At 33.3% G+C, this 23047-nt stretch overlaps 1 protein-coding gene across 1 annotated transcript; it reads left to right on the top strand.

The window, feature by feature from the left end:
• Positions 1-295: 295 nt before the first annotated feature.
• On the top strand, positions 296-12201 carry LOC134535525 (transmembrane emp24 domain-containing protein 7). Its single transcript, XM_063374669.1, has 3 exons — positions 296-592; positions 745-990; positions 10821-12201. Exons 1-3 carry the CDS (start codon positions 440-442, stop codon positions 11052-11054), a joined length of 633 nt encoding a protein of 210 aa, XP_063230739.1. The 5' UTR covers positions 296-439; the 3' UTR covers positions 11055-12201.
• The last annotated feature ends 10846 nt before the right edge of the window (positions 12202-23047 follow it).

The raw sequence follows: 23047 nt of genomic DNA, 5'->3' as shown, positions 1-23047 counted from the left end.
AACAAAAACAATTCTTTTTGGTTAGCACCACCTAGCGTGTGATTTTTAAAATATAACTACAACAGTCGTGTTCATTTGTTTATAAGGCCAAATCGTACCAAAGTACTATACTTGTATTTTGACTTTATTATTTTAATTATGCTACAGGACTGTATGGTCTTGTAATTAAGTAAATTTAGTGAATTACTTGTTATCTATTTGTACACCACTAAACTAAAATTATTTAAGAGATTTACAAAAATTAAGACCTACTTTAGATTTGTCACGTTGGCTAAATGTTTCCAATAATGCTGTGTTTTACGTTTCGTATTTCCGGCCACGTTAATGTTGTGACTTACAGATTATTTAGTAAAATTCGATGAACTGTTTATGTACAGTTGTAGTATTTTGTAGTGTAGTTTTACAGATTTATTCTTTACCGTTTTAATTTAAAGAAAACATGGATTACTGGATTATTTGTACTCTACTGTCAGCAGTGTTGGTTTTGAAGTTTGTGGACGGTGTCGAATTAACTTTTGAATTACCTGACAATGCCAAGGAATGCTTTTACCAGGAAATAATGGAAAATGTATCTTCGACGTTAGAGTTTCAGGTAAATTCTATTGCGGATTATTCACTTCTGCAAATTATTGAAAATATTTGAATGAAACATCTCTTATGAGTATAACCAAGAAGGGTATTATATTGCAATATGATCTAATGTGTACAATCGGTGAGGTAAAATTTCAAAATTCTTATTTTCAGGTGGTAACAGGGGGCCAATATGATGTGGATGTAACACTTGAAGCTCCCAACAGAGAAATCATCTATAGAAAAGTTAAGAGCCAGTTTGACACACATACATTTGTCGCGCCTATGCGAGGTGTCTATGCAGCCTGCTTTAGCAATGAATTCTCCACGTTTTCCCATAAACTTGTATACATGGACTTCCAGGTTGGAGAAGAACAGCCTTTACCTGGTTTGGGAGAACATGTCACAGTTATGACTCAGGTAAGATTTAAGTTCACTTTGTTTCTTAATTTTTAGCTTCTGTATCTCCTTGTTTCTCTTTATCGAAGTATATTTCCATATTGCGTAGTATGCCATGCTAGAGTAGTTACGTTTATAGTTCAAACCTTCACTTTCAAGCAGAGGAATAATCTGTTGATAATTTAATAATTTGTGTCATGAAATTTTGTTTTTGTCTTACAGAACCTCAAAATTTAGAACAACCTAAACGACACATTTTTTAAACAAACAATGGAACTAGTGAATTTTTCTATGCCATATTGTTGATTACATAACTAAAATAGTGATGATGACTTTACCACCTCTCCATTACGGGACAGGAGCGGGAATGTGTGGGTTTTGGTTTGGCCAGGGAACATCACATGCTTGTTTTTGGGTAATTATTGGACGTCATGTCTTTTTATAACGTAAAGAAAAAAACCAGAAAACATATTTTCACATACTACACACGCACACTTAATTTACCCTAAAGGGATTGTTTCTTCATTTCTACTAGTTTGTGAAAAATAATAGTTTATAGCTTACATTACTATACCAGCATTTGGAATTATGTTTTTCAAGTACTAGAGATGTCCCTAAATTTACTCTGAAAACATTGTTTATTAAATTGTACTGGTTCATGAAAAATAGCCGTTTAAATCTTACACTACTATATACGTGTTTTCACACTGCCACACCAGTTATTGGTCACCAGCGATCGTGTATCTCTTTGTTGCACAGCTGTAGCCATCTAAGGATAGTTAAAAATATGCTTATTCTTCCGTTTAATATATCAATGTTTATCCCTGTATCCTGAAAGATTGAACCTGATGGAATGATCCTGTTGGCTGGATCCTTTGGTAAATGATGCTTGCTGTTTTAATTCAGTTTGTCAGAAGATCCTGTACATAATAAAAAAATATTGGCATTTAATTATGAATTCATGCAATCATATTTCTTTCTTATTTCGCAATTTCTTTTATGTGCAGGATCTTCCGATGGGTAAATATGTAGTTGAGCGGTTTTTGCGAAAAAAAAATGTTACAAATCCGAAAATACCTTTATTAGGCGCTCTTCAGCTTCCTCTTTTCATTAAAAGCGGCGGAGGTAAGAAATTCCAAATACTTTAGGAGATATCGAATTTTTTAATTTCATCATATGTAGTTGAGCGGTATTTGCGAAAAAAAATGTTAAAAGTCCGAAAATACCTTTATTAGATGCTCTTCAAATTCCGCTTTTAATTAAAAGCAGCGGAGATAAGAAATTCCAAATACTTTAGGAGATATCACCGTTCTTATTTTGCATACAAGACCTGTGTTTATCATTCGACCGTCGCCATTTTTTATTTTGCCGTGTGTTTGTGAATGCCTAATTAATGAAAATGGTCGATTAGGTCAGTTCAGTTACATTATAAATACTTTGAAACTAAGCGTACATTAGAAATAATATGAAATTATTTCAATGGTTCTTTAGTTTTAAAGTATTTATAATGTAACTGACCTGACCTAACAAACCGGGACAAAGGATGAACAGAAACAACTCACGTAAAAATTTTTTGTTACTTATTACTTGCGCAACAACAAAAAATAAGACTTTAAAATTAGAAACGTTAAAAACTCGCCTAAGTTGGAGGTGGTAATTAAACACCGTTTTAAACAATAAATGAAGTAAATAATCACGTATTGGTTAATTTGAATTCTGGCCTATCACGAACAATCACGTGACATCATTATCCAATAAAAAAATAGATGCTCGTAAACAAGAAACAATGGTGAAAGCCACATGAATGCACTGCTATAATTGTGATGAAATTTAAAAATTCGATATCTCCTAAAGTACCTATTTGGAATTTCTTATCTCCGCCGCTTTTAATGAAAAGAAAAAGTTGAAGAGCATCTAATAAAGGTATTTTCGGATTTTTAACTTTTTTTTCCGCAAATACCGCTCAACTACCTACATATGATTAAATTTAAAAATTCAATATCTCCTAAAGTATTTGGAATTTATTACCTCCGCCGCTTTTATTGAAAAGAGGAAGTTAAAAAGCATAGAATAAAAGTATTTTCGGATTTCTAACATTTTTTTTTTCGCAAATACCGCCCAACTACATATTTACCTTCCGATGTACTGAACTAACACAGCAAGCATTATGTATCATAGGATCAAGCCTTAATGATCCAGAGATAAACTTAGATACATGAATCACCAGCCATATCACAGAACATACAACGGCTGTAATCAAAGAATTTCCGGGAAAGACTGCAGGAGTCAATGTGTCAGCTACTTCTAAATGCAATGTAACAAAACAAATATTTTGTAATACAGTTACTTATTCTAATAAAATAACAAACATGAAATATAAGCATTAAAAATTCTTTACAATTGCAATACAGTCATTTATAAACAAATTTTATTATTACATCTACATTGACTACAGTTTTTTTTAAAAAAAATTAAAAATCCACAGGAGTAAAAATGAATGTCTGCAATTGCATGAATACATGGGTATTGTAATGTAAGTTGTAAACTGTTATTTTTCACAAACCAGTAGGAATTATGAAATCTTTTAGGTTTAATGCAGGAATGTCTCTAGTGTCTGGAAAAAATATATTCCTCTTTATCACGGGTAAATAATGAATGGCAGTAGCAGCATAAAAGCACAGTTACTGTAGTTTAAGATATAAAATATTAATATTTTCACAAACTAGTAGGAAGTACAAAACCATCCCTTCGTAATACATTTAGGGATGTGTGTAGTGTGCGAAAACCATGTTTTCCGATTTTTTCTTTCCATTTTAAAAAGCAGTGGCATTTGATAATTACCTTGTTTGGCACAAAGTATTTTTATTTATAAAATTTACTTTTAGGTATCCAGGCATTCCATAGTAACGGGTGTTACGTCCGGACAACAAAAAAAGTCAATATTAAATAAACTAAAAATGTTAAGAAATCATTTAACATACCTGTTAATAGCACTTAGCAAAATGAATATAAGTATTGCTGTAGAAGCAGTTTATTAGCATATCAAATGCAAAATAAAGTAAGGAAAAAAATGGTAACGGGTGTTACAGCAAATGGACATCTTACTTTAGTTCAGTGATTAATCTCGAAACTCTGTGAACGGAAATTTAAAAAAAATTGGAATAAAATTATGAATCCAAGCCAAGCTTATAGGCTTCACACTGATGTCAAGAAGTTGTTTGTAGACAAACTATTAACCAATCCATTAAAAAAATAGTAAAGTAACGGGTGTTACAAGGTTAGTAACGGGTGTTACACATCCTAAGTACCCATGGATATTGTCCAAGTTATAGGTCCAAGATGACAAAATAATGAAATAAAAGTGAGGTGTAACTTGTCTATTCGCTAAAAAATATTTTTAATCTCCAAATAAGCATATAGGTATATTTACTTTTAGTTCTCACAGCTTAAACTAAATATATTTATATACATCTACTCATTCTTTTAAACATAACTTATCTAATATTTTCCAAATTTCAACATCATTGTGTATGTATACTATTTGGTTGGTTTGGTTATTTACTAATTAAGTACTTCAATTAAATGAACAGATATAATATCCTCCTAATGACAATTTTCATTAGCCTAGTTCACAAGATTTCTGAAATAGCACTGATGACATGCTCAAGTTTCCATTAAAAATTACACAATAGCAAAACAGAATTATAAACTGACTTATTACTACAAGTAAATGTCTACCTAAACTCTTTCAAACACATTACTTTTTTTTTTCAAATTTGTACAGAATTGTGAAAATACCCTTTGGCTGTACGTTTGTGTTTGGTAATTTACTAATTACTTGATCGAAATGTACATATGTAATGTCTCCATCATCTGCAATAAAGACAGTTTTGTCTTGTCCACGAGATTTAAAAAACATCACTGACAAACACTTTTCATCATCTACGCTTCCTTGAGGAATTGCAGCATATCTATATACAGTTCCTTCTGAATTATTGCGACCTCGCAAGCTTGGAACATTTATTAAAAAAAACATACCAGACTGTATATCTCCTGGGCTAGCAATAGGAAAAGTTTCTATAAACAGGCAACTTTCAGGATTGTCCTCACTGCCTGAATCTGAGTACACATAATTGTAATGGAGACGACACCCAACCTCTGTCAACACAGATACAGATGGTTCAAAATCAGAATTATCAATTTCAGCTCTAATCGTAACTTTTGACATCAAACTTGATGATGTCTTCCCAACTAGAGTGTTATTAAAATCGTACACCCTGAAGTGATGACTTGCTTGTATTTGTGGAATTGGAAAAACACTTTTCCAGTACTAGTTATTTAGTACAGTTTCATTCTGTAACACCTCTGTCTTGTCAACATAAAAACTTTCTATTACAGTAACTTTCCTGTTTACGTGATCATGGAAATCTCTAGGAGTTTCAATGTGAATTCTTCTGTCTCCTGTTACTGTCATCCACACATGTCGTTTGACTGTTGCACCTACTCCATCAACTCCCTATCCGTGACTGCTGGCAAAGAAGTTCCATTCAAGTGTCATGTGTAACTCTTCTTCCATTTTGCACATAACAGATATTGTGTACCTACTTTTAAATTGACCAGTGCAGTTGTCACTAAATATTTTTTAATTTGTCAACAAAAGGAAAGTTCTTCTTGATGTCTTGGACAATTTTATTTAAAAAAGTATACACATAATATTTACTATGGGTCACATCATTGCTTACAACAACATATGATTTTTTTTCATTTTTAGACAACCAAACACAACTTGTAAAGATAGCAACTTGTTGATGGCTCCAGTGAGCTGCTTGTATTTCATCTTGATACGTCAGTGAATAATTTTCAGCAAAATCAATTTGAACAATGGCATATGTCTCTAAAGAATCCTTCTTTTTCAGATGTTCCATGCAAGTTTCGAAATAATTTTCTTGAATGTTTTTGACATGACAGTGAACCATTTAAAACAAGAATTGGTTTCATAACACATCTACAAAATTCTTTTTGGTTAAGTTATTGTTTTCCAGTACAATAATATGGTACCTGAACAATTTTTGTACACAAAATCAACATGTTAATAGCGCTTGTAATGCCCGTTACCATATTTTTACTCCTTAAATTTCAATGTTAATATTTTCTTTGGTAATCAAAATGATACTGAGAGACATAACCTCACTTTTGTTAGACATTAATTTTATAAGTGTTATGGTTTAGTTATTATGTAAACTTTTATATGTTTTTGGTAACGGGTGTTGCACAGATGATATCAAAATAAACTGGAGCTATATTGAAACAATTTTAATTATCTTACTATTATTGAGAATGCTGCAGCAAAGTATAAACTTTCAACAAGGTCACTGCACTAAAATCAAAGGCATCAGCTGATTATCAATTTTAAAAACAATATTGCCAACTAAATTAACAATTTTACTCTTGATTCCCCACACAGATAGACAAAGTTAAACTGTAGAAAACAAAAGAAATAATTAATGAATCATAATAATTTTTTGGACAATGGACTGTGAGACTTTTTTCTACAGTATTATGTGAATAAACATTGTTTATAATTTTTTTAAATTTTTTGCACTTAGGCTCATTTTGGTATGGAATGGCCATATCATATTATATAGGTACTACAGCTGTACCTATTCTAGTGTAGAACATCATTTGGTCTATATATTACCCAGCGAATCGAGTTATATAATTACTATAATCCCACCTGGTTAAGTATATTTAGCAATATGCAATACCTTTTTTTATCATTTAAAAAAATTTTCAACCATTATTTTAACATCTTGGGTATCGTGAAGTATGTAATCTATAGCTCCTCCCGGTTTATTACATTTTGCGAAACCACATATGATTTAATGTTTATTATTTTTTACAATATGGCTTGAACTTTTCAGGTATTGTAAGTATAATACTTGCGTCTTACCTGTTGTATTACTTTCCATACCCTAATGTAATTTCCTTAAGGATCATAACACATACTAAACAAGCGTGTGAATATTTCCCGTCCAAAGCACCCTATTCCCGCACTTGTACCTTAAGTTCAGCACTGCGACTTAAACAATATCCCTAACATATCACTATGTAGGCTGACTTAAAAAAATGCTGCCCTACCAAACCTTTTGCTTTGTTATTACTTTTATTGTTACACTAACCTACCCTAGGAAAAACAAGATGATTTTACATTACCTAATACATGTAATTATTTACCTACCAAAGAAAACAATTATCTCGAGTAACATCACCAAAGAAACATAACATATCTCTCATAATGATGCAAACTAAATTATTACTCCACTATAATATTTGCTAAACCTCATAAAATACTGCCTTTTTTTTCATGGCTTTGTAGTATTATTTAATTGCTGTCAATATTACTCTCGTTTATATCATTTTTATGCCAAAATTACTGTATCTAATCTGAACTAATTGGGATAGAGACCTTTGCGGATTAGCCAAATAATTGCTGTAATGCAACAGTGTGCAGTAAAATACATCTCTGTAATCTGTAAGCATTACTTAAGTTGTCACCTAGCACCTATAAAACCTTTAATAGAACAAAATAACTAGTACACATGATGGGTAATCATCAGTCAGCATGGCTTGTTAGAATGGGGGGGAAAAAATTGGGAAACATTCTTTTCACACTCTACACACGTCCCTAAATTTACTCCAAAGGGATGATTTCATAACACCTACTAGTTTGTTAAAAATGAAATTTTTATATCTTAAATTACAATACCTGTGCTTTTACACTGCCACCGCCATTCATTGTTTACCTGTGGTAAATAGGAATGTATGTTTTCCACGTACTTGAAATGATTGTGGCCCACACTGTCAATCACAACACCAGTGTGATTAACAGAGGCGCACATCTTCATCACTCTACAGTAGGCGCAGGATATCTAGTAGCTTGGGACACATCACAGATTTACAGTAGTGGGGGGTGTGACAAAGGAGGGAGGGAACAAGGTGGGGAGGCAACCATCGAATCTATATTGTAACTAAAAACATTGACTTCTCACCTGACCTATTCGCTGCTCGCTGGCAATGGAGCGATGCCTTCCATTTCGTCGCTTGAATAACCCGTATTACAGTCGTCATCACTACTATCACTGCTGCTGTCACTGTCCACACCTCCTAGGTTAATAATAATGGGATCACTTTCTATGTCAAAACGTGCATCCCGGTCGTAGTACTCGTTTTCAAGTTTTTTCACGTGCTCGCAGTATGGTCTCCAGTCATCTGCCCCTATGCTATTAAATGTTTCTTCGCAGAGCTGTTTTACGTCTTGTAAATTACACGTTACATTGTGCGAGGCAACTTTCCCTTTCACTTTTGCCCATATATTTTCGATGGGATTTAAGTCAGGGTGATATGGTGGCAAACGCAGTGTTGTATGCCCGTAACATTTCAAAATTTCATCTACAGAATAAAGGGTTTGCTTCGGCTTATGCTGCTTAATAATTGCTTAAAGTGTTGGCTTGAGCATGTCATCTGCAAAAGGAATACCATGCTCTCGCAACCATTGTTGCATGTCGTGTTTAGTCGAGTTAGATGTTGGCGACTTATTTATCTTGACGTTGTGATACAATGCATTGTGTAAATCAACAACAGTATTAGCAGGAATATTGGGTATAAGTTTTTATTTTACCCACTTTTCGTAGTTTTGTTGATTCATGTTGTGATGGTAGTCTCCTGTAGCCTGTTGAGATTTCCACATCACTAAGGCATTAGGGAAAAACCATTTTCACCGCCAGCATGAACCATTATTAGTCTTTGTCCTTTAGAAACAGGTATCAACAGGCCATGGATCGAGTCATCACTCCAGGATTTCTGTTGCACATTGGACAACAAAACATAAAACTCGTCCATGTACACAATATTACGATTTTCGTTTCTGAAACGTCGTATATTTCTCAAATACTCGATTCGCTTCTGTCGTATATCAGACTTTTCAATCAAAATGAGACGTTGCGACTTAGTTTTTTGCCACCGAAAACCAAACTTTTTAAAAAATTTCGGTAAAGTTGCATTGCAACCTTGGAAAATAATGTCCTGTTGCAGTTTTATCCGTATTTTTTCCACTGTGGGGACACATTTTTCAGCTTGGTCAAAATTATCTAGGTCGTATAAGTGTCTTCTGTCTCTTCTTATCAGGTGAACGAAAGAACATCCTTCTCCGATGCTCAACTTTTTTGCTTCCACTTTAATTCTCTGCACTGCGCTACGAGACACATCAGTAGCTGCAGCTGTCCTCAACTGTGCCTTTTCTTTTGGAATAAATGGTTCTATAGTTTTAGCTTCATTCTCCATAAATGACAATACATTATAAATTATTTCACGGGCTTGCAAATGCAGTTTCTTCCCTTTCACCGTCCATAATATCGGTGGCATCGTGGTAACAAAACACACAACAAATTAATTTATTTAGCCACGCACTCGAAAGTGTTTCATAACACACGTATTCACAAGACTAAATTAACACTATTAACAATAATTATAAGACAAAGTGTATTCAAGTCCGGACCGATTACAGTAAAACCATGTTTAATATAAATTGATCACAACACCAAATGCACACAATGCAGCGAATTCAGATGACTCTAAGCGCAAACAAAATAGGACAGTCCAATCTGGCTGAATCCTGCACAGAAACTACAGAAAAAGGTTTATATTTTCTGGTTCGATAGTATGAGCCTAACCCAAGCGCTCTGCGCATGCGCAGTCACAATGTTAACCCCCTCCAAGCGCCTCCTTGCCCTGGCTGTAACGGTCACTCAGGCTTCTAGATATAATGTGCCTACTGTTTTAGGAGTTGCCAAAATATTGTAAAATCAACATGCTTACCATTTTTACCAATGATGTTAAAGATTTCATAAGTAACAACCAACCCCCTAGAGTGACGGTACTAAAAAGAAAATTAGAACTAATATAAATTATCAATCCTTATGGAGGAATTGTTGTGGAAAATACTATTTTAGTTTCTAAACATAATGTTATATGTTGGTTTTCAATATAATATACTCCAATCCCTTACTTAGCATAATTTGAATTTATTTAGCACAATGTTAATTTTACTGCCCCAGTTTTGAATAGCACATCTGTAAATTTCAGTTAGCACGAAATTGTCACAGGCAAAAAAAAATTTTTGCCATGCCAGCCAATTAAAAGTATGTCCAGATGGTAGTTGGGAGGTAAACAATATGCATACAGTACAGTCAAGTCAGAATTAGAGTATTCCATCACCTCCGTCATCTGTATGGCCCAAAAAATTCCATTGTTATGTGGGCCCATAACTATTAGCAAAAGTGTAAGGTTCAAATCCAAAGTGTTAGGGTTTATAATGTTGATTTAACTATGTCAGTTGCCTAGTAACAGAGTTTTAAACTGTGTGAGAAACACTTTTTTGTAATAAAAAAAAACGTTTTATATAAATTAGTAGGAGTTGCAAAATTTCTGGTATGCCCCACAACAAAATATGTGGCTGCCAAAATTAAATTAATTTTCACTGGTTTGTTTGTTTGTTAATAGCTTATGCATTACTTCTCGTAATCGGTATAGCTATGTTAGTAATATATATTAGGAAGGATACTGTCTATTGGATGTGTCAAAAACTAGGTCTCAGTCTTGGTAGTAAGTTCTCCCCCATGGTGTGGAGAGATAATCCTCTTGTGATTGATAGCTATGACACTGCGCTCTGCGAGAATTTTGTGGAACTAACTTGAGATTTTACACAGCCCCTTAATTGCTTGAGGGCACCTAACTACCACTTATTCATTATAGTGTCTACTGAGCTGAAATCATGTTTGTTTTGTTTGTGCCAGATGGAGTCCTCGGCTCAGGAGATTCACAAGAGCCTGAACAGCATAATCGACTACCAGACGCACCATCGCCTGCGCGAGGCGCAGGGTCGCAAGCGTGCAGAGGACCTGAATGAGCGGGTGATGTGGTGGTCTGTGATGGAAACTTTGGCCGTCCTCGTGATCACGGTGGGACAGGTGTTCATACTGAAAAATTTCTTCTCAGAGAAGAAACCATCTCAAATGAACTCCAAATAGTAACTTAAACTGCCCAACAAGCAAGGGGAGGGGCGAGAATCCCTTATCACGTTTGGAAAGTTTGAAAGAGTGCACTTATCTGTGATTGCGCGTTTGAAGCCTGCGTAGTGTTTACTGCAGTGGTGAAGGATTTGTCGAGGATTGCAAGAGTCTGGAAATTGCATTGCCTTGTTGAGTCTTTTGGAAGTGCAAAGTTTTACAGATGAGACCAGATTTACTTCTTAATGTGCTTGTCGCTGCAAATGTTTTATCCTTCACCGATATCTTTCTTTTGAAAACAAATTGATTATGCTGGGAGCAGACTTACCTGAAGTGCATTACAGGGACACGAGTTGTTTAAAATTAAGTTGTAAATCTGTTAAAACTCTTGGATATTTATTTGTTTGTATTTTTAGGTTGTGAGCGATCTGACAGAATGTGGTATGATAGTAGAAAACTTTATTTTCGTTGACTTCACCACAACATTGTTCTGCACTATTGTGACTGGTGCTGGGATCAGGGAGTGGCCAGTAGACTGTCTTGCCTCAGCAAGCACTATCCACTGACATAAGTTACATATTATGTTAAATCATGGGTATTTCACTGTAAGCCCATTAAATGTTTTTTTTTTTTTTTTGCATACTTGAATTTTCTATCTGAAGGCTTATAAATATATAAATTGGTTAAATTATTGATTTTGCTGTTCAATTCTAAGTGTTATCTATAAAACCTCTTGTGCATTATCTAACCCTGTACTGAGAATGTAAGTAATGAAAATATGACTGAATATAATTTAATTATAATTATGTAGTTGGAAATTAAGCCAGTATTTCTTGTTGCATTGTTTGTTGTGAGGCAACATGTAAGAGACTACACGGAAGTTAAAACAACCTATTTACTATCAGTATGTTGCTGTTGCATGTTGCTTGTTAATACATTTTCTTTATGCTTGTCTTGAGTAAAACGGTTGTGCTGTTGCAGATAATTCTTATTTAAATTCTGAAAGTCATTTGGCTTTAAGAAAATCAGATTAGTCTTCAGAAAGTTTGTTTTGCTGCTGTTATGGTATTCATAGTGATTTCATGTTCGATTGGATTAAATACAACTACAGTGCTGTAAAAAAACATAATGACAAGAATAAATTTTGGAATCTGTCACAGAAAAATAATTTCTGGAGTTATTTACATTGCCTCTCTGTTAATTTTAAAACAATTCACGTCCAAGCCAACAACAGTCAAACAAAAACATTTTACAAAAAATATGCACATGTCAAAATAACAATTTGCATGAAACTGTAATAATTCATTATGTAGCTTGTATATACATATATATATATATATATATATATATATATATATATATATATATATATATATATATATAAAGGTTTCTATGCCTTCTATTTTTTTTTGTAACTTGCCTCTAGATGGCGCTGCAGTGCATCAACTTTTGTACCATTCAACCGACCTCCATGAAAAGTGATAAACCGTGTTTTCTCGTATAATTGTCGCACATTTTATTCTAAAATCAGGTTTGAAAATTAGGGGTGTGACGATTGAGGAAAAAAAATTTTTATTAGGTAAAGTTATTCATAAAAACAAAACCTGTTCATGGAAAGTATGTTTATTTAAAAAAAGGTGGAGTATACAATAGCACGCCAAACAATCTATATTAATAATTCCTTAAACAAAAACCTTTCTTCAACTTTAAATAGAATAACCAAAACTCTTAACGCGAACGCAAGCCACTGGAATCTGACGTGAACTAACGTGTCATAGTACACACTTGCCACGAAAGCTTGCGGGCTATCAAATGTAGTTAACTCGGCACCTGACAGAGAGCACGCGTTGCATCCAATCGGCGAGCTATCGATATGCGACTACGTGCGCGCGCTCTATACGGGAAGCAACATAATCAAACATGAATGATGCGCTGGCTACATTTTTATAAGCGGTACGCCGCGGTAGCGCAGACAATCAGATAAAGAAATATCTTTTAAAAACGTCTTTAAAATAAAATTTACACGTCAGACCTATGTATTTCCGTTAATTAAATAAATAAGTGGTAATGACCAAAATTAAATTTTAGATTATACCTACACCGGGGCGACGCAGTCGATCAGATAAAGGAAATAACATTTAAAAACGTCTTTATAAGAAAATTTACACTCAAACAACTTTGTATTTTTCCGTTAATTTATTAAGTAAGTGGTAATGACCGAATAAATATTAGATTTATACTTTAAAATACATCATTTTATACGGAAAAGATACCTACACAAGGCGCTCGGCATCTACTAGCGGGACCAAAAACATCATGCAATGTTTACGCAAGAAGTTTTTTTATCCCAATTTTGACAGCCTAAAATATGGTTGTGACGATTACGCGCGTGCAACCATTATGCGATAAAACACGGTACATAGATATTTTGACACAGAGAATATTTTCACGATATACATTTTGCTATCACTCACCACTAGATGGTGCTGTAGTGCAACTTCTAAACAGTTCAATCAATCGCCGTGGGTAAACTGAAAATCATAGGTCATAGACATACAAACAGTAATAGTGTTTCATTTCTCTCTGTCCACCACACTGTCATATAGCACTATTCATTTTGCTTTAACTCGCGGACAATATATCACCCTGTGTTCAGCCCGGGCAATGCCGGGTACTGCAGCTAGTAAAGTACATAATAATATTATGGCTGCATGTATTATAAAATATATTAATGTATTAGTTCAGTGTACTAATTAAATTCAAAGTAGGCCAACTAGAAGACTTTTTAAAATTATTTACTGATAATAAAGGAGCCCTTGCCATGTCATGTGAGTTTGACCTCTTAGCCAATGTGGCCAATAAGCATTTAGAAATTTATTTCTACACTTTCCTAATTTATTAATATAGTTTGAATTATGTATGGCTGAATGACTATCACTGGTGTTTGGTAAGTGTGTCACATGACACATCTTTGCAAATTTTTTAAGTTGTTTCGGAATAGATGTGCTGTAAGGTAGTATCAATCAGGTATAAAAATAAATACATATTGCTTGAGTTTATTTTGAATAGGAATTGTCTGGTGAGATCCTCAACCCCTCAAATACAATTTAATTTCTAGTATGTATTTAAATATTGAACACATTATATCTGAGGAAAAAGATTAGTTAAAAACTATTGGAATATCTGTAGAAATTCAAACATTCAACATTCCCAACTTAAATTTTTTATGTTTTTTTTTTCCATACGTACATAATGTATCACCTTTCCCAAAAATATATGTACTTTTGTATATATTATAATGTAACTAAAATTACAATGTATATTAATTTTGTAAACCCACTTTGTAAAATTAACATTGAAAGGGTTAATTGTTTTAGCATTACACCATTGATATTTTTTGCATGAGACCTAGATGTGTGTCACAGGGTAGATTCAAAGTACTCTTTGCAATTCGAATTTGAGATTTGAATTCAAGAAAATTGGGTTTTGATCCATCGGCAATCATTAGTTTCATTACTAATAAATTGTGAAGAAACTATTATTTGATGTAACATAATTAATAAAATAACCTTTCAAGCAGTGATTGAATGTGTGGCCAACAATGTGTGTGGAAATAATAATAGATGTATATGGATATACCAGTGATATTGTAGCCCTTGATGGCATGATAGTTAACGCATTATGAGGCCTAAAACTTAATGTTTATCTAGGACCATCGGAAACCTAAAGACGAAATTAATCCTATTGCATTTCTTACTTGCATATATGTTTGTTTAGAGAAGCCATTGAAAAAAAATATATATATACACACACATAAATTTAGAAGATTACATGCAGGCTTAATGTTTTAAGTCACATATTTTGTTGGGCTAATGTAAGTAAGAATTTACACATGCAACCAAAATTTTTAGGCTCCTTAATTATTATTACGGGTCTTGTAAAAACAAAGTGCATAAAACACATTGTTTTATGAAAAGTTATTATTCTTCTGTTTTGGACTATTGCAGCAAGCAGTATTTTGTACTTTATACTATATTTTTATCATGCTGTTTGTGTAATGCCTAAAATACTCTATGTGCCTACTTTTTGTTTCTCAATGGTGAAACAAAGGATATTCATTAGTTTAATTTTCTGCTATATATTACTTTACTTACCGTGAATTTCCGAGGTAAAAGAAATTTGTTACTAATGTTCATGTAAAACTTCAGTAATTAAAATTATGTATTAAAGGGCTCCTTAAAAAAAATGCTTCATTTTTATTTACGTGTGAAGGTACAAACCATGGCTACTATTTTACCAGCACAGACAGCTCAATAAAATATATTAACTCTTTTGCTGCAGAAAAAGAAGATGCAATTTTCACCCAGAGTGTAGCAGTCTGAGCCAGGCAGTTGGCAGTTGCTATCGAGCAATCTTAATTGGAGAAATAATGTACAATATGCAAATACAGGTTTGTGTAGAGGAAAAAAAGCACACCACTTTGTGGTACAGATTTTACATATTGTAGCACCAAATAAAAACTAGGTAGTTTGAAACAGACATGCATCACAGTATAGGAACACACTCAATTCCTCGAGATTTGTATGCCACAAGTAAGCAACATTAATAGCATTCAAGACAGGCCGAACAATGCAGTTAAAGGGTTAAATAGAAAGAAACTAAATCATGTTTCTTCCAGATTTTGAATTTTCAACTAACATACCATTTCAAGGATGTATTAGCTAGTTGGAGTGCAGAGAGTGTGATAAATGCCCTGTCTACTAGCAGCATTTTTTTGTAAATTAAATAAACTGATCAACTTGAAGAAATAAAAGAAAAAATTGGGTGCGTGTATTTATGTACCCGCGTGAGAATTAATACTTCTTTGGCATCATTAAAATATAGTTTTTAATTGCATGCAAATAATTAATTACAATAAAATAATTAAAGGGCTGGAAAAAGATAGTCAACACGGTCAATAATGTTCAGATTAAATTTGAAAAATTAAATAAATAGAATTCAGAGAATATTTAATATATATGACATAATTTTTACTTAATATTATGATTCTTAATTTTAAATATTTAGTATTGATTTTTTAATATTAAAAAATTTTTATTTTTAATAATAAATTTAAAAAAATCAATATATGTTTATTCATTTTAAATTTTTCTTATTTTAATATTCACTTTTCATTTTTATCAAAAAGTTTTCATTAAATTTTTTTATTTTTATAAATATTTATTATTTATTCAATTTAAGAATAAATATTAAAAATTAATATTTTAATTTGATGTTCGATGTTTATTTTTATCACAATTTTTTTTATTAAATTAATTTCTTTATTTTGTAAATATTAAATAACCAATAATAAATATTTAACATTAATAATTTAATAATATTTAGTATTAATTATATTAAATAATATTTTAATTTATATCAATAAATAATACGGATAGTTATCCTCAATTATATTGGAGGACTTGAAAAAGTATATAAGCACAATTTTTTTTACTAATATTTACGAATAGTAAATAATATTAATCAAAATATTCAATTTAAATCACTACTGAATATAATTTATTAGCACATATGTATATAATTCGCACTTGTATGAAACTAAAACACGTGTTGTGAATGTAGAAACTAGATGGTACATGTGGATAAATGTTATAAATATGAAAACTGTGATCAGAGGCGACGAGCGTGCCAACATGCGCAACTAACAGAGCTTCTATTTCTATTTTTTTGGTAGCTTTTTTTTAGAGACTTAATGAGCGGTTTAGCGGGCAGCTTCAAACTGTTAATTTTGTGTTACAGTGATGCGTGCACATCTTAAAATTTCACTCTGATAATTTTTTCATAACGTGCCTAAAGAAGTATAACTTCAAAAATATTATCAATATTTAATGTAGTCAAGATGCATTTTCAATGCAGTTTAAACACACCTAAGCACATTTGGTTATGATGTCAATAACAACAAACAGCAATTATATTAGTTCAGATAAAAATGGTCAAAATGGAAAAAAAAAATGTTTCCGTAACAACTTATTTCCAGTTATTCTTCAGTCTTTACCAGCAGGAATCTGAAATCCAACACTAAAAACACAAACACTTCCTGCATCTAGTGAGCACTATGATCAAGTCATGATGGCTCAAGTTTTTACTTTGTATAGTTCAGTATGCCACACTAAAGTAAAGCATTTAAAATATGTAAAGCTATTATAGAATGTAGTAATGTTCCAGAAAATGATATATTGAGCTGCATATCAGAATTTTCATGCCTTCTTTTAAATAAAGATCAGGTGCATTAGAAACAAAAGACAACTTGTACACTATCCTGTCCTGTAAGCATGTGAAATAATAGTGTCAAGTTGGAGAAAATAGTATAACTCATCCCTCTGCCAATAAAGAACTAATACCATTTGCTTACACTATAAAAACTATGGGGATAAATGTATGCACTAGTGCTGTTCATATTTTTGATGCATCTTAAGTTTTGTAAGCTGGCTTTATGAGAGTGAAATTTGATTGCACTCAAGGATGTAAATAAAATTTAACAGCATTGAAGAAGTAAACACATATTCTTTATTTTAATGTATTTATTAGCCATACTAAATTTTCACTTTTTTTTTATTTACTATTAACCATTCACACATGTTAAAATTTTTAGGTTTTTCAAATCCCATTAACTCGTGAGTTAAAATGTCACTATTTTGTCCTTGGATACTATTCCTTGTGTTTGCTAAATTTCTTGCAGGCATCTTGTGATTTCAAGTGCTCAATGTTTCAAGGCTGAAGGTGTAATAAAATATGTATTCCCTGTGTCAAAAGTAGCTCTCTAAAAAATGAAATTTGTATGAACTTCGGAGCCAATAATCACGCAAAAAAAAAATTCTAACATCCACCTGTCTTAGTTTGCAAACAGCAATTTAACACAATTATTTTTTTTTCAAACAGAACTTCCTTGATATATTCTTCAATCCCTTGCTTATGCTGTTTCAGCAACCAACCAACCCCTTTTTATTCGCTTGTGCAATGTTTACGAAACTGTTAAACTGCCAGTTTTAACTTCCGATTGAATTTTTGGTAATCCTGAAAGAGATCCTCTTATCTTACAAAATAAAATTCAAAGATTTTCTTTCTTTTTCTAATATTTGTTTGAATCATTCTCTTGGATTGACAATACTTCAAAATTATCTGAAGCGTTGGTAAATTTTCATTAGCTGCATTTGGAATTGTTAATTTGTTGCCAACCGTCCACACTACTTAATTTTTAATGTAGCTAACCTAATTATCTCAACCATACTCATGCTTTAAGCTATTTCTGTGTACCTTACCAAAAGTAACACTCGTTTCAGAGGTAAACTACTTGTATTAAGTACACACCACCACAGAAAATTCAAAATAATTACATTAAAAAAATCATCAAGGAATTAAAATGAAAAATAAAACAATTAATCCTTAACTACACTTCTTTAAAATTTCATTACTTGCAGAGAAAACTATACCACTTGACCAATTTTTATGTATTTGCCTCAGTTATGTAACTTTAATGAAGGAGACCACCATTAAAATAGCTTACCTGCTTTCCCAGTTACATGTACTTTTAACTACCGTAATCGGGAGTAGTCTATATCCCGATTCCATAATACTGATGACATCATCAAGATGTTATCTTTAAAAGATTTGTGCAATGGGAGTGCATGACTTGATGTAAGTTTTTGGACATACGCCATTGCTAAGAACTTTTTCTGTTGAAGAAAAACTAATAAATAAAATAAATAAATAAAAATAAAAATACTCAAAAAAAGATACAAAAAACACACAAAATTAAGCAAACAATTGCTGTTGTCAACAAGGATATGAACACCACAAAATATTCCGAAACAGGAATATGGTCAGCAAACAAAGAAAAAACAAAGAAAAATGTACTAAGAGAACGAAAAAATCCCCACAAATGATGACAACACAAAAATATTGAAACCCAAAATAATTCAGCACAACAGTTGAAGCGAGACAAAAAACATGACAAAACGAAAAAACAAACAAATACAATAGTTTTACCTGTTTGTTTTTTCGTTTTGTCATGTTTTTGGTCTCGCTTCAACTGTTGTGCTGAATTATTTTGGGTTTCAATATTTTTGTGTTGTCATCATTTGTGGGGATTTTTTCGTTCTCTTAGTACATTTTTCTTTGTTTTTTCTTTGTTTGCTGACCATATTCCTGTTTCGGAATATTTTGTGGTGTTCATATCCTTGTTGACAACAGCAATTGTTTGCTTAATTTTGTGTGTTTTTTGTATCTTTTTTTGAGTATTTTTATTTTTATTTATTTATTTTATTTATTAGTTTTTCTTCAACAGAAAAAGTTCTTAGCAATGGCGTATGTCCAAAAACTTACATCAAATCATCAAGATCGTTTTTTTTACGTCATTACCACCCCATCATTCTTTCATGAATATGGGGTTTTGGGCTGGGAACTATGCACACTTATTTTCCAAGTATTTAATTTTTTGAATACCTATTATATATGTTTTCAGTATCGTAATTTAGACTATAGTCCCCCTGCTCTACTCTATTTTGTGATGCGGATACTTCACTATCACAGAAATGATGTCTATATACATTAAAAATTATGGCAGTATCATGAAACATAACATTGTGCCCTATTTATTAAAAAACTTCATAATACTTTAAAATAAAAGTTACGTGAAAAGTTGGATTATAAAGAATAAATTGCCAGCATTGCAAAATAGACTAGACTGTGTGGGAATGTAGTCTACTTCAAAATACCGATTAAATAATACCTCAAAAAATTTCACTTTCAAAAGATTTAATATCTGTATCGCAAAATAGACTACATTGGGTGGAACTGTAGTCTACTTCGATACTAATAAAATATTACTTCGAATGTCTCACTTTCTACAAACTAATTACTGGTTTCACATATTAGAATATACGGGATGGGACTATTCTACTTCACAATACCAATTAAATATGTTGAGAAATCTCACTTTCAAAAAATTAAATACTGGTATCGCAAAATAGATTATACCAGGTGGGACTTTAGTCTACTTTACGATTTCAGGAAAATATGGCAACAGTCTGTGTCACCAAATGAAATACTTGTATCCCTAAACAAACTAGACCTGGCAGAGTTTAAGTCTACTTTAAAATAACCTAAACATATAATTGACGTTATTGAAATACATTAAAATTAAAACTATATTCTCTCTTGCCAAAATCCTTAAATTTCCCAGCATGTATCATAAGAACGTACAGGTTGTAACTGCTTCAGCACAGCCTTGTTCATGACCATCACTATCTCTACCATAATGCAATTCAAATGTTTATGTTTTTTGACGTGACGTCTAATAAATCGATGAACGCCGGCTGCACGCACGAAAAAGTGTCCCGTAACGCACATTGTCCCATTTGGCTGTGTCCCACTACGCTCATTTATTATTGCTCTTTGCTAACCTGAACCTCCTAGCATTGTGACCGAGTCCGTGGCGTAGTTCTGTTTTCATGCATTTCAATGTAACATTTTCATTGCTCTTTGCTAACCCGTTCCTCCTAGCATTGCTGCAGAGTCCGTGGCGCAAATATATTATTTTTGACTGCATCTGGGTGTTGGGTAAGCCATTTTCCTTCACATCATCCTTGAAACACTCCCATTTGTTTCCTACTTTTCCTATCATCGTCCTATCCTTAACAGAATAACACAGATTGGAAGAAGTTAAACAGCAAACATGTATAAAAGTTATAGTTAAAATAATCTGTTCGTAATGCCCCTCGTGCCTCAAAATTAAATTATTTTAAATTAATTAAAAAGAGCCTTGGAAACTTGCTGGGTAAGAATAATAAGAAAAATAAAGTTATTGACCAGAGGTGGCACGAGGTTGAGAACAAGACAATTTGGAACTCCCTGACACAAGCAACTTGGGAGCTGGTGGATCGTTTAAGGGAAGAAGGTATATCATAAATAAATTAACACTACACAAGTAGCTTGGTCTATAGGTTCCCTGTTTTATTTAAAAATGTAAATAATGAATTCTGTTTTCCATTTGATTTGGCATTTGTAAGTTTCCCAATTAATGATATTAACAATATATTTAAGTTTTTGGAGAATGGGCCGGCCCGATATTATTATAACAATACATACTCAACTTTAACAACAAACAATTTCATAAACAAAAATTTGTAAGTATCACACCAAAATTTGATTCGTCCAATGATTACATCAATAATTAGTTTTATTCATTCTACATGTTCTTGAGGAAAGCACTGTTTGCTGGTAGGCTATTCATTCGATTAATATAGTTCGTAGCTAGAAAGGGGGGGATGTTTATTTTACATTACCACCCGGGTCTTCAAAACATAACGTCGGGTCGCGGAAACCTCTCTTCTAACGTGACCCGCAGTGGAGGTGCAGGACCATGAGCTGGGAGCAATTTGTCTCTCCAGCACTTCGACCCTGTCAAACAGGGTGTAGAGTTCGGAGCTCATTAGGTATCTCGCGCCGACATCAGGATGCCGCGGACCGAGAAGTCGCGGATGCGCGAACGAAACCAAAAATTTAAAAAAAAAATACTAAAGCTTTAAAATTAGATACATGACTTGAACTAATTACTACTACTGACCGACTACTGAACAAATGGGATCACATCCCTTAGAGCAACTGACTACATCTCTTCTGCACACGAATTCGCAATTCCCGCAAAAAGCCTCCTAGCGCAGACGACTCCGAGAAGACGTGGTCAGTAGCCGAGGTCAGAGGACTGAGTGCCACAATGGCGGACAAAGCTCCTAATTAAATCGGGCGGTAAGGCCCTGGGTCAAAGGAGGGGGAAAGTTCGGTTCTAGGCCGAAAGTTTCCGAAGGTGCCCGAGTGGTTGTACGCACGACTTCAGTAGTTCGCGCCAAAGAGCGACTGCTGCAGTCTCTACCGGCAGGTACAGGAAGCAACAAACAATCGACTTCTACAGGTCGAGAGGAAGAAGCATAGTGCCATAAGGCGAAGCGGCGCTGCGCTCTGGCGGCGTAAAGGGGAACTAATGGAGGCGGTGAACTGACTCGCCGCCAGGTGTCACGAGCGTAGTCTCAGCTCGCTGGCCACCATGGGTGAAGTTGCTTTTTTCTGCGGCTAGGTGTCGCGGAGGTCTCTTTAGGACCAGGGAGAAGGTCCTTGAAATTGGCCATCGTCTTGGCTAAGTTCATGTCAGGTCACTGCTCCTGGATTTCTCAGAACTAAGGGGGAAGGGTGGGGGAAACAAAAGGCGCAACGAAGCAGGGAACAACCGTCCATGGGATACCCGTTCGTGACAAGACTGACTACTCTCAGCAGGTCTCTGAGAAGTAGCAGCTTGCAGCCCAGAAGCTGCTCTATGCAGTTTTGGTCATGAAGAGAAATAATATTACAAACTCGGGACGTGACTGCAGGCGAGAGAAATTTTACGCTGGTTGCCAGCCAAGTATTAGATCTGCAAAATATCAGATACGTCTCTGGGAAAGGTGCTTCAGACTACTGGCACAAAGTTTAAACACGAGGCGTACACCGGCCTAACAAAAAGTAGATCGCCCCTTGTAACCAAATAAAATTAGAAAAAAAAAATTCCAAAATTAATTTAAAATTATAGTAAAAATTTAAAAAGGTGTCGAAATGCCTAATTTCTGGCACAAGTAATAAACATATTTGAATTAATGAGTGCAAATAAAAGTAAATTTATCAATTAAATTGTAGATTCCACTCCTTCTTTGTATCCATACAAAATAGTGATAATTCAATAAAAAATTATTCAATTTTATTCATAAAAGTATGCAATCATTTCATCAATGTTTTGTCATGACGTCACAAACTATCGTCCGTAAACCGACTTTACAGACAACCAATGTTTTATTTTAAAATGATAACTTTTTTGGTTATAAACCTCTAGTAGAAATTACTTATTAAATGTAATTACATAATTGATTAACTACATAATCATTCCTAATTTTAGTAATTATTTGTAAATAAAAAATGTTAAGTTTAAG

Source organism: Bacillus rossius, chromosome 8 (genome assembly GCF_032445375.1).
Source record: "Bacillus rossius redtenbacheri isolate Brsri chromosome 8, Brsri_v3, whole genome shotgun sequence".
Lineage (NCBI taxonomy): Eukaryota > Metazoa > Arthropoda > Insecta > Phasmatodea > Bacillidae > Bacillus > Bacillus rossius.
Note: the sequence above shows the minus strand (reverse complement) of the source record. Positions and strands in the feature narration are given on the sequence as shown.